This window comes from Geotrypetes seraphini, chromosome 9 (assembly GCF_902459505.1).
Source record: "Geotrypetes seraphini chromosome 9, aGeoSer1.1, whole genome shotgun sequence".
Classification (NCBI taxonomy): Eukaryota; Metazoa; Chordata; class Amphibia; order Gymnophiona; family Dermophiidae; genus Geotrypetes; species Geotrypetes seraphini.
The window spans coordinates 115,404,629-115,422,233 of NC_047092.1; the positions used below are offsets into that span (position 1 = coordinate 115,404,629).

General features: G+C 42.6%; 1 protein-coding gene across 2 annotated transcripts in view; it reads right to left on the reverse strand.

Annotated features, from left to right (window-relative positions):
- The window catches only part of ANO7 (anoctamin 7), a 454,465-nt gene that overhangs the window by 360,451 nt on the left and 76,409 nt on the right, over positions 1-17,605 (reverse strand). For both annotated transcript variants that reach the window (XM_033958099.1, XM_033958098.1), the window contains exon 3: positions 13,316-13,391. In XM_033958099.1, the coding sequence (XP_033813990.1) occupies positions 13,316-13,391 (76 nt within the window). The remainder of the gene's footprint in view (positions 1-13,315; positions 13,392-17,605) is intronic.

Sequence of the window (17,605 nt, forward strand, 5' to 3'; positions counted from 1 at the left end):
AGGGGGGAGAAAGGGAGAGGCACAGTAACAGAGCAAATGGAAGACGCAGAAGGAAGAGAGACAGTGGATGGAAGGAACTGAATGAGAACATGAGGAAAGCAGAAACCAGGCAACAAAGGTAGGAAAAGAATTCTATTTCTTTTTTTCTTTTTTTTTTTTTGCTTCAGGATAAAGTAGTATATTAGTTGTGTTGATAAAAATTTATAAACAAAAGAGGCTCTGGTAGAAACCCGTTTACAAAGTGTGTATTCTTCCCAATTAATATTTCCAAATTAATAAAGTCTTTTTGCTTATTTGTAAATGGGTTTCTACCAGAGCCTTTAATTCAGTAGCATAATTAAATGAAATAATTATTTCTGAAGTTTATAGGGACGGGCGGGGACGGAGGACATTCCTCGCGGGGACGGGTGGGGACGGGTGGGATTCCTCACGGGGACGGGTGAGACTTTGGCGGGGACAGGTGGGGACGAGTGGGATTTCTGTCCCCGCGCAACTCTCTAGTCCGCAATTAAGATATACGGCGCGGCGGGAGGCGAGTGTGCCGGTGTCTGCTTTGCAGCTCACCTGGCAACAGGGCCGGACTGGCCATTGGGAGGACCGGGCATTGTCCCGGTGGGCCGCGGCCCATCCTGTGCTGGCTGCAGTCCTGTGAGTGGATGTTTAGCCTGCCTGTCTTCCCCTTAGTATCCTTTGAGCCAGGCAGTGTGTGAGGGGGAAGTGGTGGGAGGAAGAGAAGCTTCACACTGAGTCTGTCACAGGAACTCAGTGAGGCTGTAGTGTGACTCCACATGTGACATCTGTAATCAGGAACAGTTCCTAGTGCTCCCATGCTAGAGAGGTGAGGATATGGGGGGAAGTTAATGTGTCTAATAATGTGCTCCTCTGTAAAAACCTCTGTATCTTCCATGGGGAACATGCTAAATTTGAGGAAATAAAAAAGCTGCTTATGATGATTGCATAGAGAAGTTCAGTAAGCTGAGAGGAGGGCTGGGCTCTCTGTGAACAACCAACACACTAATCCTCTGTACACACTGTACCTTATGGAAAACTCAATATAGCAAAAAACAGTAAAGTGTATATGTGGCCCTTCACAGTGCTTTTGTAAACATCATAATAAAATAACAAAGGCTCCAATAATGAAAAATAAAAGTCCTTTTCCCATACACTCAGGTTGCACAAGTCCGGTTTTCACCCGGACAGTATATTTTTTGACCAAAATGGATGTCTACAATTAGTAAAATTCCCCAATCACATATTTTTTTATGGGGACGGATTTGTATACAGCACTTCATTAGATTTTTTTAATTATACAAATGTTATCTTTTTGTAGACTTGAAGTCTTGAACAAAGAAAATGAGTACAGCAAAAAAAGCAAAAACAGATAGTGGAAGACCATTCCAAGAGGCCTGGACAGAGTACATATGGAGTGATTGAACGCAGTGGGAAAGCATTGTGTAATGAAAGTGTTGTGTCTCGCACATCAAGTGTCAAACGTCACTTTGAGACCAACCATAACAGTGTTGCTGAACTTGGTTTAGCTCAAAGAAAAGAGTTCCTTGTAGGAAAATTAAAGAAATATCACTCCCAGTCTCTTAGTTTTAGCAACTATCTTTCAAAAACTAATCATCTTACAGTTGCCAGCTTTCAAATTTCACTGTGCATGGCAAAACATGGTAAGCTCCTCTCTGATGGAGATTTTATCAAAAAGGCAATTTTGGCTGGGAGTAATTCACTCTTCCATGATTTCCAAAACAAGGATAAAATTGTGCAGCGCATCTCTGAGATGCCGCTAAGCAGAAATACTGCAAAAGATAGGGTTCTGCGAATGGCTGCTGATGTTAGTCAACAGCTTACTTGCGACTTACAAAAAGCACCCTTCTACTCCATGTGCTTGGATGAAAGTACAGATATTACTAACCATGCAAGACTAGCGCTCATTTTGCGTTATGCTACTGGTGACATCATGAGAGAAGAGCTGGTAAAACCGCTGTATTTGCCTGGAAGAACACAAGGGATAGATATCCACAATGCTGTGATGGAGGCTTTTTCATCACTAGACATAAGTCCAGAAAAAGTAGTTTCAGTTACTAGCGATGGAGCACCTAGCATGGTGGGGGACAACATCAGGATTCATTCATTTCTTTGCTAAGGAAGCAAAACATCCACTGATTCAATTTCACTGCATAATACATCAAGAGGCTCTCTGCGCCAAAGAAAGCAGCAAAAAACTTGACGATGTCCTCAAAGATGTAACAAAAATGGTGAACTTCATCATGGCGCATGCTCTTAATTTTCGACAATTTCAAGCCCTTCTTGATGAGGTTCAGGCACAATATAACACTTTACTGATGTACAATAATGTCCGGTGGCTGAGCAGAGGACGAGTGTTAGAGAGATTTGTGGCCTGCTTGGAAGAAATTAGGCTATTTATGAACGAAAAGGGGGAAGACTATCCTCAACTCACCAACATGGCCTGGCTTACCAACCTCATGTTCTTTACAGATTTTACTAACCACTTTAATGTACTAAACAAAAAATTACAAGGCATGGGAAAAACAGCAGAAAGCATGTTTAGTGACATCAAAGCTTTTGAGAGAAAATTGCATGTTTTTGAAAAAGACCTTGAGAGTGGACAGCTAAAATATTTTCCCAACCTAAAAATACATTTGGATAATTCTACAACATTTGTGGACAGTCATAAAAAACACCAGGAAATCCACAAAGCATATTCCACCATTGTAGCCGAAGCAAAGGAGAATTTTAGTAAAAGATTTTCTCAGTTCCGTAAGATGGAGACATCCCTTTCATTTATAACTTCCCCAGAAAAGTCCACATTTGAAGATCTTGATCTTTCCTGCTTACAGTGGTTGGATATTCAAAATTTGGAAATGGAGCTACTGGAATTTCAAGAAAGCTCTATCTGGAAAAGTAAATTCAATGACCTGCGTGCGGCTCTTGAACGTATTGAGTGTGAAAGGGTGACAAATGAAATCACTGCTAGCAGTTCTGAAAATGAAATCCTAAAAGCGTGGAATTCTCTGCCAGACAATTTTAAGTCCATGAAAGCACTTGGGATTGCTCTTCTTTAGGAAACACCTAAAAACATACCTGTTCTCGAAATACCTAGGTAACGAATCTGGACAATAGACCCCATCACAATCCCACCCCAAATCTAATCTTGTAAACTGTTAACCACTAATCTCTAACTATGAATGTTCCATTCAATTTGTAGAATCTTTCTAATTCATTGTAAACCGCATAGAACTTCACGGTCCTGCGGTATATAAACTGTTGTTATTATTATTATATTATTATTATTCTTACTTTGTTTGGGTCACAGTCCAGCCCTGTTGCCAGGTGAGCTGCAAAGCAGACACCGGCACACTCGCCTCCCGCCGCGCCGCATATCTTAATTGCGGACTAGAGAGTTGCGCGGGGACAGAAATTCCACTCGTCCCCACCTGTCCCCGCCAAAGTCTCACCCGTCCCCACCCGTCCCCGTGAGGAAACCCCTCCGTCCCCGCCTGTCCCTATACACTTCAGAAATAGTTATTTCATTTAATTATGCTACTGAATTAAAGGCTCTGGTAGAAACCCATTTACAAATAAGCAAAAAGACTTTATTAATTTGGAAATATTAATTGGGAAGAATACACACTTTGTAAATGGGTTTCTACCAGAGCCTCTTTTGTTTATAAATTTTTATCAACACAACTAATATACTACTTTATCCTGAAGCAAAGAAAAAAAGAAATAGAATTCTTTTCCTACCTTTGTTGCCTGGTTTCTGCTTTCCTCATGTTCTCATTCAGTTCCTTCCATCCACTGTCTCTCTTCCTTCTGCGTCTTCCATTTGCTCTGTTACTGTGCCTCTCCCTTTCTCCCCCCTTCCAAATTGGTCTGGCACCCATCTTCTTCCCTCCGCTCCCCCCATAGTCTGGCATCTCTGTCTTCTTCCCTGCCAGCGTCTTCTCCCCACTCTCTCTTCCCCATTTCCTGTCAGCGTCCTTCTCCCCCCCCTATCTTCCCCATGTACTGTCAGCGTCCTTCCCCCCCCCGTCTTCCCCATGGCCTTTCAGCATCCTTCTCCACCCCCCCGTCTTCCCCATGGCCTTTCAGCGTCCTTCTCCACCCCACCCCCCATCTTCCCCATGTCCTTTCTGCATCCTTCTCCACCCCTTTGTCTTCCTCATGTGCTTTCAGCATCCTTCTCCCCCCGTCTTCCCCATGTCCTGTCAGCGTCCTTCACCCCCTTCTGTCTTCCACAAATGCTTTCAGTGTCCTTCCCCCCCACCCCGTCTTCCCCATGGCCTTTCAGCGTCCTTCTTCACCCCTTTGTCTTCCCCATGTGCTTTCAGCGTCCTTCTCCCCCCTGTCTTCCCCATGTCCTGTCAGCATCCTTCTCCCCCTTCTGTCTTCCACAAATGCTTTCAGTGTCCTTCCCCCCCCACCCCGTCTTCCCCATGGCCTTTCAGCGTCCTTCTTCACCCCTTTGTCTTCCCCAGTGCTTTCAGCGTCCTTCTCCCCCCTCCTTCTCTCCCGCCCCGGGTGCAGCACAGCCGGCCAGGTCCCCTTACTTTTGTGGCGCTTCCGCGACCGACAGACCGACAACAGCCCCGGTCTGACAAACCTCCCTGCCCTTAACCGCGAATCTAAATTTCCTTCTTACAGCTGCTGTAAGAAGGTAATTTAGATTCGCGGTTAAGGGCAGGGAGATTTGTCGGACCAGGGCTGTTGTCGGTCGGTCGGGTTAGCGCCACAAACGTAAGGGGACCTGGCCGGCTGTGCTGCACACGGGGCGGGGCGGACCGCCCCCTCCCTTGGAAACCACTCAAGCCGCGAGGCTACTCCTCCTTACCTACCCTGCCTGCAGTACAGAGCCGAACGGAAGTCTTCCCAACGTCAGCGCAGACGTCGGAGGGAGGGAGGGCTTTGTTTACCGATGTCAGCGCTGACGTCGGGAAGACTTCCGTTCGGCTCTGTGCTGCAAGAAGAGCAGGTAGGGAGAAAAGCCGCGCGACTTAGTACATCCAGCCCCGCAGGAACCCCGCGACCCTCGGATGCGTCCCCACGGGATCCCCGCGACCCGTGCAGCTCTCTATTGCGGACCTTCCCGCGTGCCAGCTGCAAGGCCTTCGCGTGCCACAGCTGGCACGCATGCCATAGGTTCGCCATCGCTGGTCTAGGACGTCTGAAACAACGTTAATCTAGATGGATATTTAGATTAAATAGTGTGTACCCACACGGTTTGAACAACAAAGTAGAATGGTCGAGTTTCATTTAATATTCCATTTTGGATGGTTCTCCTTAATGTCTGACATCAATATTTACTTTCCTTTGCTCAAATTAGTCACCACTTCTAAATATTTAAGATTTGCGCGATAGCACTTTAAAAATACGTCATGTTTTTTAAGATTCAACGCGCATGTGCAAGCTTTCTTTTAGATAAAAGCGCCATTTTATATATCATCAAATGTGTACTGAATTGATTTACCACAGGCACAAAGTAAGTTCTGTGTGACTATATGAGATATTTATGTGATTTAGAATGATTCTTAACTTTTTCTAAATATATTTATATTTTAGCGTGTTTCCTGATGAAGCCCCCTTAGGGTGAAACGGGGCCCGTTGAATAGTGAAGCAGTGTGAATTATTGCTTTACAAGTGCAGTTTCCAACCTATGTTTGTTGGAGTGACTTCATGAGCACGTTGCACTTTACCAGCTTTCAGCTTCTTCTTGAGATAAGTGCTGTTTTTTTGCTAGTTTGTTGAGTTACACCGTGGCAGTTTTAAGCATTTGCACTTTATGTTTTTCTAATGTGCAATATTTTTCAATTTAGGAATTCAGCACTTTGTTTTGAAGCACCTTAAACTGAAGCACTTTCATCTACAGCACTCAAGCACTTTAACTGTGTGTTCACAGGATGCTTCCATTAATGCAAAGAGGCAGAAAAGTAACTTTTCCTGCACTTTATTAAGTTTTTTAATAAAAATTAGAATTAAAGTTATTAGTAAGTCTCATTCCACTATTATAAAAGATAAAAAACGATAAAAATTAAGAATATTAGTATTTAACAGAGGAGGTTTTTGATGTAATGTAATGTAATTTATTTCTTATATACCGCTAAACTCCGTTAGGATTCTAAGCAGTTTACAGAAAAATAGACAATAGACAATAGGGTGCATTAAAATTATAAGTAAAATGGGTACTTAGAAATTCCCTTACTGTCCCGAAGGCTCACAATCTAACTAAAGTACCTGGAAAAATGACAATTAGTAGAGTAATGAAGAAATAAAATAGAGAATAGATGAGAAAAATAAGAAAATAAACATTCTAATAAGAATACAAGAAGAGCTTCAAACGCCTTAACATTAAATATGGATCTTCCAGGAAGTTTGTCTCCACATTCTCAGAGCCAAGGAAAACAGGGCTGATCAATGAAAGAAACCATATGCCACAAATTTATAGGGAGAAAACATATATGTTCCCTATGTGGTAAATCTGAGATCTTTTCCTCCTTTAAGGTAGATTTCTAATTATCAACTTGCTGTAGTACACCCCTACTCTACATCATTCTCTTCTTGGTTGGGCTGAGAACTTTTCAGCAGTCCCTCATATGTTACCTTTCTGTTGTCAACAGTCTATCAATTTTTCCTCTAATATTTTTGGGGAGGGGGCGGGGGGGTATGAACTACTGTAGTGTAGTGTATAAAATTGTGGAGCATTTAGACAAACATGATTTAATGAGACAGAATCAGCATGTGTTCAGCCAAGGGAGGTCTTGCCTCACCAATTTGCTTGACTTTCTTGAAAATGTGAATAAACATGTGGATAAAGGCGAGCTGGTTGATGTAGTGTATCTAGATTTCCAGAAAGCTTTTGATAAAGTTCCTCATGAGAGGCGCCTGAGAAAATTAAAGAGGCATGGGATAGAAGGCAATGTTCAATTGTGGATTAAGAATTGGTTATCTGACCCATTCCATAGTGCTGCAGGAGCAGCACTTTAAGTTTCTTCTGCAGCTACATGTGTCTCCTTACCGGGCATACATTTCTGGGTATGCCTCTCATGCTCGGTGTCCTAAGTGCCAGTCCACCCCTGCTGGTTTACTTCACATGTTTTGGTCTTGTGACCATATCCAGACATTATGGTCTTTTGTTGTGCTATATTTACAAACTGTATTGGGTAAGCAGATTCCATTGAGGGCAGATGTTCTACTCTTTTCTCAGGTTGTCAACCATGGGTTTATCAAGAAGGGGAAATTTGTTACTGCAGAAAGCCTGTTTACTGGCCCGGAAATGTATTCTATTGTTGTGGCATCAGGATGAGGTGCCCATTGTTACCATGTGGAGAAAAATTTGAACATCTGGATGTTCGATGGGGTGGTCCTGGTCGCTGGAGGAAGTTTTGCAGAATTTGGGCTCATGTTTGGGAGGGACTGTCCCATAGAGCTAGAAGTTCATTATTGAACTTTTGACACTGGAGTGTGTGTGTGGGGACGGTGTCGGGGGGGGGGGGGGGGGGGGTTAGGCTTGAGGGAGGTGTCTTTGGTGCGGGGTTTGAATTGTTTAGGTCTTTGTGAAGGATCATAAGACCTTTTTGGTTTTGCTGTTGTCTCATAGTTTGCTGTTGTGATGTTGAATGTATACCTAAAAATTTACCGTATTTTTCGCTCCATAAGATGCACTTTTTTTCCCCACAAAAAAGTGGGTGGAAAAAAGGGTGCGTCCTATGGAGCGAATACCCAACCCCCCCATTATCTTATTTAGATCGACGCCCACCCATCGCCCGCTGCCGCCCTTCTGCTACTGGTGGCTCCTGCCGCTGCTCCTGGCCACCATAAATAGAGAAAGGGAAAGGCAAGACGGGTGCAGAGATTGTACGCCGACGGCCCAGAAGTCTTACCCCCGACGTCAATTCTGACGTCGGACTGAAGGTCTGGGCTGGCCAATGGCTGATTCTGGCACTGAGAGCGAGGGATGAGCAGAGACCCAGTGGTACTTCACTCCCTACAGCGGCTGTTTACCCCCTACGAAGAAACAAATTGCTGGAAAGGGCTAGGCGGCTGCAGCGATTGCATGCTGCCTGCCCAGAAGTCTTACCCCTGATGTCAATTCTGACGTCAGACTGAAGGTCCGGGCTGGCCAATGGCTGTCCAGACCTTCTCTCCGACATCAGAATTGACGTCGGGAGTAAGGCTTCTGGGCCGGCGGCGTACAATCGCTGCACCTGCCTGGCCCTTTCCAGCAATTTGTTTCTTCGTAGGGGGTGAACAGCCGCTGTAGGGAGTGAAGCGCTGCTGGGTCCCTGCTCATCCTTCCCTCTCGGCGCTTTAGATAGGAGATCTCCCCCGCCACTTTGTGGATGTGTTCTCACAGCGGCAGCAGCGGGAGGCAATTAAAACCAACGAGCGAGCGGGCAGGCTTGGGGGGGCGGAAGAGAACAGGCTGGAAGGCAGTGAGGGGAACATAGGAGGGAGAGAGGAAGGGACAATAGTTGGGCCTGAGGAAGGAAGGAAGGAAGGAAAAAAAGAAAGAGAAAGAAAGAAAAAAACAGACAACAAAGGTAGGAAAAATGATTTTATTTTCAATTTAGTGATCAAAAATGTGTCAGTTTGGAGAATTTATATCTGCTGTCTATATTTTGCCCAATATTTGTCTATTTTTATATAGTTGTTAATGAGGTGACATTGCATATTTTAGAAAGTCATCTGTCTTAACATCTGTGCCCTGTCCCTGCCCACCCTGTGCCCTGTCCCAGCCTACCACTAGACCACCAGAGGGGGGACAGGGTGCAGAGCCTGGCAATGAGTGTGGGGTTAGGTGCAGAGCCTGGCAGGGAAAATTTGGTTCAGAATGGTTTTTTTCCTCCTTTAAATATAGGGTGCGTCTTATGGTCAGGTGTGTCTTATGGAATGAAAAATATGATAATAAAAACTATTTTAAAAAAAGAATTGGTTATCAGACAGAAAACAAAGGGTAGGGTTAATTGGCCATTTTTCTCAATGGAGGAGGGTAAATAGTGGTGTGATGCAGGAATCTGTACTTGGACCAGTGCTATTTATAAATGATCTGGAAACTGGAACTATGAGTGAAGTGATTAAATTTACAGATGACACTAAACTGTTCAAAGTTGTTAAAATACATGTGGACTGTAAAAAACTGCAAGCAGACTTTAGGAAACTGGAAGACTGGGTATCCAAATAGCAGATGAAATTTAATGTGGACAAATGCAAAGTGATGCACATTGGGAAGAATCCAAATCATAGTTACTGGATGCTAGTATCCATCTTGGGGGTCAGCTCTCAATAAAAAAAAGATCTGAGTGTCATCATGGACAATACACTGAAACCTTCCACCCAATGAGCGTTGGCGGCGGCCAAGAAAGCAAACAAGATGCTAGGAATTATTAGAAAAGGGATGGTTAACAAGACTAAAATATGCAATGTCACCTCAGTAACAACTATACAAAAATAGACAAATATATCCCCTCCCTTTAAACTAAACCGCGATATTGGTTTTTAGCACAGGGAGCTGCTCTCGATGCTCATAGGCTCCCTGTGCTAAAATCCACTACTGCGGTTTAGTAAAAGGGGGCCATAGTGTGAAATATAGACAGCAGATATAAATTCTCAAAATGGACACATTTTGATCACTAAATTGCAAATGAAATCATTTTTCCTACCTTTGTTGTCTGGTGATTTCATGAATCTCTGGTTGCACTTTCTTCTTCTGACTGTGCATCCAATATTTCTTCCCTTCTTTCTGCTTTCTGCATGCTTCCTCTCCTCCAGACCTCATTCCATTCCCCAACCAACATCTCTGTCCTTCCATGAGTCCAACCTTTTCTTCCTCTCTCCTTGCCTGCCCCCTGTCACCCGACCCACTCCATTCCCTCCAACTTTTTCTTCCTCTCTCCCTGCCCCCTCTCCTTTCTTTTTTCTCTCTCCCTGCCCCCCTTTCTTTCTTTTTCTCTGTCTTTCTTTCAGTCTCCCTGCCCCCCCTTTCTTTCTTTCTCTCTCTGTCTGTCTTTCTGTGTCCTTGTTCTGTCTCTGTCTTCCTTTCAGGCTCCCCTTTCTTTCTCTCTGTCTGTGCTTTCTTTTTCCCCAAGCCACCGCCGGGGCCGTTGCCTAGGAACAGGCCCCCATGCCACCGCTGCCACTGAGATCTCCCTGTTCCCTGATGCCACAACAGGCCAGCAGCAACTGCAGAAGCGCCGGGCCCACCAGCCTTCCCCCCGATGTCAATTCTGACATCGGAGAGGCAGTCCCTGGCCAGCCAGGCAGTGATTAGCTGGCCCAGATCTTCCTCTCTGATGTCAGAATTGACATTGGGGGGGGGGAAGGCTGGTGGGTCCGGCGCTTCTGCAGTCGCTGCTGGCCTGTTACAGCGTCGGGGAAGGAGGGAGAATGCAAAGGTAATGCGATTCTATCGCGGAGCCCAGGATGGGCTCTGCAATTGACTTGCGTTAACTTTGCAATCTACTGATTGATCACGATCGACCTTTTGGGCACCCCTGCTTTAACCCATTCATTTTACCTTTGGCTTCTTTTTTTTTTTTAATCTACAAGTGCAATAAAATTTTCTTGCACTTCGTTTGCATCTGTTCATTTGGATTGATCATGTAATTTTTTCCCCATTTTCACAAATATTTGAGTAATGTTTTCATTCTTCTTCTTCTGAGAGGATTTCTACTAACAAACCCTTGGTTCTACGATTATGACAAGTAAGAGATGGTGAGTAATCCTCTCAGGGGTGGAGCCTCATTTACAATAAGTATGACAGATGGGGAAGGCATCATGTATGCTGAGGTGAGGGGGGAAAAAAAGACTATGGGGGGAAAAGAAAGTCTCATAGGTGAGAGGATGGAAATAGAGGAGGCAAAAGGGAGTATGGGAGTCTAAATAAGGGGGATAAGTTTTGGGGGAGATGAATAACAGGGAAGGAGAGATATGCAGGAGGTGAGATACAATTTGTTGGGGCTGGGGAGGCAATGAATATAGAGAATGTCAGCACCAGAGTTTTTAAATCTGAATGAATTAAAAAATGTGAGGGATAAACACATAGGACACTTAATAGAAAAAAAATTGGACCTTGGGCAAGAATACTGGGATCTAAGGCTGATGCCGGACAGACTTGTACAGTCTGTGACTGTAAATGGTGAGAGACAAAAAAGAGTGGCCAAATCCAGCATGGGGAATCTTAGGCCAATGCTGCACAGAATTGTAAAGTCTGTGGCCCGCACATGGCGAGAGACAGGTGAAGGTTAGACAACACCAGTGTGTTGATCATTTATTACACATACTACAAGTTGGGGGACTGAGCAGCCTAGGAGTGAGGGGAAGACATCTTGACCAATACATGGTGTACTGCTGACAGTATTCAACTTATCATCCCTATCATGTTTGGCTGCCTATCTGGTTGACATGATGGTGACTTCAGAACCAGCATTTAAACATGGGTGACCTGGGCCTACAAGGAGTGGTGGGTGGAGCTATAGTCACCTTGTTGGGCAGACTGGATGAACCATGAGGGTCTTTTTCTACTGTCATTTACTATGTTACTGTGTTACAGAGGGCTTAATCTGGTGGAATGAACTGGATATTTTCCACCAAAGCACCACACCCTTCAAGGTCCAGTGTCGCTCTCCCTTTCCTCCAATGCACCGTACTCTCTAACACAAAGGTCCAGTGTCACTCTCTTTCTGTCCAGGAGGATTCAGTATCGCTCTCTACTTCACTTCCTCCATTCCTCCGCGCTGCAGTTCTTCAGTCTTTTCAGCCACTGGCATCGTTAGCATTATAAACACGCTGCCTTTGACCTGCCCCGGAAGACTTCTTTCTATAGCGTCCCACCTACAAGGGAACAGGAAGTTAAAATAGAGAGAAGGCTTCCGGGACAGGCCACAGGCAGCATGTTTACACACTAACTCTGTCGGCTACCTGAAAAGATTGAAGAGCTACAGCATGTAGGAGCAGAGGGAGGGAGGGTTACTGAATCCTGCAGGAGGGGGATGGAAAGAGAGAGGGAGATGCCATAGGGGTGATGACAGAGGTGGAAAGCCATTTGAGGGGCTAATGCCCTCCTTCCCCCCCCCTCCAAACTACACCCATGACCACAACCTTTAAACCCCCAATTTTATCCAGGAACAGTTTTTATACACTACATGTAGACTACAAGGTGCAGAATGCAAGTTTTGTTTAGCATAATCCACCTTTCTCCAATATGTACCCACTGGAGGTATGATGGGCCTGTCAGCTGATCAACATATGACTCTGCTGTGGTTTATTTATATCCCAACATTAAGACAGAAAAATTGGAATAAAATAAACTAGCAAGGATGATTCAATGTCTTTTCAAAGAAATTTAGGACTTGATATGAGGATGATTCAATGTCTTTGAAGTAATTCAGGACCCAATATTCAAAAGGGTTTAACACTGCAGAGGAGGGCTCTGCACAGTTAAACCATGCTGTATGCTTCAAGATGATATTTAACCAGAAAGTGCTGTTGCAGCACTGTCCTGCCCGTGCCAGGGTATTCTGGGGCTAGAGTTTGGGCAGAACTGGGATTAACCCAGTTAGCATCAATATTCATGCCGTTAACCAGGTAACTAAGTGGATAAAGTTAAGACAGCAAAAAAGACTGAACTACCCAGTATGAATATAAGACAGTGCCTGGGTAATTTCTGAATAGCCACCCTGAACTGAATATTCAAAGCCAGTGCCCAGAAATGACTTCATTATCAGAGTAAATGGCATTTTCCTAAATTTAGTCAGAAATGAACTTTTATAGCAATTGTAATACATCAAGAATATGAGTTATGACTAATTGCTACAGATTAACTTTACACAAATTAAAAATATGGTCCTTTGTATAACACTTACGTGGCTATGGATAAGAGAGCAATAAGTTCTTTACTCCATAACTGTGTGCTGCACATGACCACCTGCCCCAGCTGTTCTGAAATTTATCATATCAAAAAATCCCCAGAATACACCTAAACTAGGAGTTGAAAACCCCAGAATGATTCACTTGCATCTTCTAGTTTGAAGCCAGCTGGTTACTGTAGCCTTCTTAATCATACATAATGAGGCAATTTCAGTGTGTTTATATTGGTATTTATTTCATTGTTGCTTATAAGTGATGGAAAGTAAAATGTACTCTCTTAAGACTGATTTTTTTACCTGCTATTTTTACAATTTTCCCTGAAAATGGACGTATCAACATACCAACGCAAATGCCTTATCAATTCAATATATGCATAAGCTCTCAAACATTCCATCCCAATCATGAGCAATAAATAACAGCAGCTCACCAATCTGAGTGTGTCCGTCATGAAAGAAGTTTAGGTAATCCTCTCTGCAGATATCTCCTTTATTGCATGTGTTCAGCTGCAAAGAAAAGAGTGTGTGATCATAATTCATGGAAGGCCAGGATAAAATCCAAATAAGTTTCATTCCTTCCCACAGTCGGAAATCAAGAAAAGCTGCTGACCACAACTGATGGCAATAATTGACAGCAGCATATCAGGAATGATCAGATTTGTCTGTATCTGATGAGAATTATAAACATAGAATATGATGGCAAATAATGATGAAACTCATCTAATTTTTCATTTTCTTCTCCTGTTGAAATGTGACAGAACGCTGTTGCATTTCAGTCTTTTTATGATGACATGGATAACCTGGACATACAGATGATTCAACTGGACATACTGGCCTCACTTGTGTATGCTGGACACTACAGACCTAAATTTTCCCATAGCAAAGGCCCAGCCTGTACCTTGCTGTCTGTAAACACCTGCAGCCTTTGCAATGCTAACGTTTTTGTCTCCATTCCCTGCTGGGAGGATATTTCTCCAAGGTTCTGCTGAACTGTTATCAGTGCTGTATGACTTCATATGCCAGGCACCCTGGAAAGCCATAAAACTTTTATAATGAGCAAGGATCCCTGCAGGACGATGTGGGTATAGCGAGATGAAAGAACTTGGTAACAAAACATTTGCTCCCTGTCTCTGAACTAAGTTATGGGAACCAAGCAGCTGGATTGTTGAAAGGTTACCTTTGCCAACTTTCAGCATACAAGGACACCATCCCGAAGATGCACAGAATTGTAAAACCACTAATTAGCATCTACATATCTCAGTGCTGGAGAAAGTTCACCAAGAGTTCTCTGTTTCTGCAAGGCCCCCCCCCCTTACTGGGGAGGGGGGTGGAGGTGAGAGAGGCGTGGACTGAGAGGAGGAGGAGTTAGATATACATTATTTTATGTACCAATAGGGAATTATATAACCAGAATTCGGGGATGGACTTTTTTGGAACAAAGGAAGAATTGCTCTGTCTAAAAAACACGTGTATTTTAGGTAGAGCCAGAGAGATTCACTTACTTATGCTACGGGGATCTGCTAGCCCCCTGCTAAGCATATGGGTGCAAGTTCTTCTCTCCATTGCATATTCTGAACTGACAATACATTTTTCTGATATGTCTCTGCTGCTGTAATACTGTAAGTTTTTATACTAACAATAAACAAATATTGTCTGTTTTGGAAGATACAATGTAGTTATTCCAATGAGGTAAACAAAGCAGCCTTTACTTCAGTGGTGACTGCCCGACGTGATCATGCTTGGGTTTCACGCGCTTGCGTGATTAACAGATTTTATTTTAGAAGGTGTTCCGGTGAACTCCAAAGAGAAACACGTTCAGGGGGCGTAAGTATTTCGCCTTGGTGCTGGATGGATGGTGCTCCTGGGTGAGCCAAAACATATATTTCTAGTCACCCAGAGACCGTAGGGAATTAATACTGTACAAATTGTAAGTACAACCTTTTATTTTAATTTTTATATATTAGACGTCAGGCTAGTGATAGAGAAAGACAGTTGACATTGTACATTTGTATATATATTGTATATATATATATATATTAGGGGAAAGAATAGGGTTGAGTCAAGATCTGGATTGAGTTTGGGTTTTTTTTCTGTGCACCCTGCAATTGTGTGTGTATGAGACATGCCAGGGGCACGAAGTGAGCAAGAGTCCTTATTTGCGTTTCCATTGTCCTGTGAAGGGCATGGCCGGAGACGGACAAAGCAAAAGATTTCTGTTGAATACGGGTAGCTCAAAGGGATAGAATACTGGGTAAAGCAGAAGTGAGAGACCTCCCCAGACAGCAATCCTCTGGAAAAACCCTTAGAGCAGATCCTGCAGTGATAATGACAGTGTGTTCAGTATTAAGAGAAAAGTTTAGTGTGGAAAAAAAAAACACAAAACAATTGGCTATGTCAAATTTTGCAATTCGTAGGAGAATTGCATGCCGAACTAAGGAAGCTAGAAATGTTTTCCTGTTGAAAAACAAAAGGCATTGCAAAGAAGTGCTGCCCATGAGACCCCTTAAAGTTTTTAAGTTAGGAAAAAGAATAATTTAAGATGATGCCTTAAACAGAGATGAGAGGCGGCATGGAGGCTAAAATTGTAGCTCAGGAGTATCCTGTACAGTAAAGATTGTCCCGTACAGTGAAGGTACATTTTATGGAAGGTGTGGCCAGCCGACTGCAAATGTACATTCTCTAATCTGTTTTTGTTTGCTGCCTGTATATCTCTATATTTGCTTAGCCAGCGTTATGAAGCTACAGCATTAGGTAACGTTCTGTTGTGTATATGTATGTGAATATATAATAAAAAAAACAACAACAAAGATTAGATTTTGGCAAAGAGACGGATTACTTTTCCCGGTTTAGAGCTTAGAAGGCTCACTCCCCCTTCACAGATCATTAGAGGCTTCCTGTACTGGAAAGCAAACGTAGTTTGTATACCTTGGAAAATTGTGGAGCAATAGGAGTTAGAAAAAAAATTGTTAAGCTGCCCGTTACCCTTATATTGTACACTGCTTAGAAACCTGATTAAGTGGTTTAAAAAGTCTTTTACTTAACTTGCAACTTGATTTATGGGTTTTAGAGAGTTTGTCGGCCCATTTGAACTAAGGACATGGAGATCTTTGTAATACGACGCTTTACTGAGTGCAACATGTTTTTGTAAGTGTGACCGTATGTGAAATGTCATAAATCCATAGGAATCTTCTCTTGCTTCCCGCTTTACGCTAGAGCCTGCGAGCAAGAGTGGGGAAAAGAGGACAAAGTTTACTTATGCCCTAGTATTTAATTTATGCTTGAACCGAGGTGCCACGCACATTGTAGAGGCAGGAGGATTGCACTGGATAGTTTTAAGCAGGTCACTATAACTATGATAGAATTTCCCATGTCTATAAATGACATAGTATTTTAAATTCTGTTTTTTATGGCTTTAAATCGGTGCCTTTATCTTGCTTTCAGTAAGAGGGGAAAACCAAACAAATTAACCCCTCACAGTGGACAATTGTTCTATTACATTGGAAAAAGAATTGAAAACAGTGGTATACATTATTTTAAACAGAATGGGTCTAGAGATAATAAGGAAAGTGTTTTCTTTCGTTCTTTCTTTTCTTTTCTTTTTTTTTTTTGTTGTTGTTGTTGATGACTGTCCCTCTTTTTCTTCTTACAAGAGGGGGGAATACATAGCGTACATAGTCCTCATGAGATGTAACATCTCAACCCTGCCAGTTATGGCAGGCTTGCAGAAGATGATATAATACAATGCAATTTTTATTTGGGTAATTATGGAGATTCAATGTTAACTGTGTTTGAATACTAATAAAACAAAACACTTAGGGAGCCAAGAACTAGTTTTCTGATCTACCTAAACTATTTCTGACTTACTAGTTTTAGGATATCTTTTGACTTTAGGAGACATTATAATTCGTTTATACCGCTGTGGGTGTCTGACTTTTACTAGCACCAGTTTCTGATGGCAGACCTTTCTGCGTTGGTTATATGAAATTTGTATACTGTAATGTATATTTTTATTTAGATTATATTTTGATGTGACCGGAACAACAAACACTAGTGTTTGGCTTTAGGGTTTGCTATGTATTTTGCCTAAGATAAATAAAATAAGGTATGCTCATTAGTTCTGAATTGGTTCAGGCTTTTACACAGTCATGCTTGGACTGGATTAACTCTTCTAATCTTATGGTTTAGTACCATTTAGATAAATTCAAAGCAACAAAACAAACACCCAAACATTTTCCCTTTTCCCTATTGCTTTTCTTCCATCTATGTTCTCTTTCCTTTCCTCCTTGAAGTTCTTTTTTCTTTCCTTGTTTCTTATATGTTTAATTCTGGGTTTGTAGAGTTTTTTTGTAATTCTTTATTGTTTTCTTCACCCTTATTTTTATTGTTGTCAGAGGCTTAGTATTTGGAATTTAATCAACTTTTTGCCATACTTGTCAAATTGATAAAAAAATTAAAAAAAATAATAAAACATCTCTGGGGACACCAGACAAGATTCAGAAAACGAGAAATTGGTGATGTTGAGAAATTACCCGGGGAGATGGAAAAAGCATTTAGGTTGGAAACCTGGAAAAGGTTGGTAAAGCAAGCCAGCATGATTGTCGCCGAAAGTTGCAGACAGGATAGTGTAAGTTGCTAAACAGGGTAAAATGCATGTGGATCTAGCCAGAATTAAGAATGAGTTTCGCACTGATGAACGAGAATAAAGACTGTGATTTTAGACA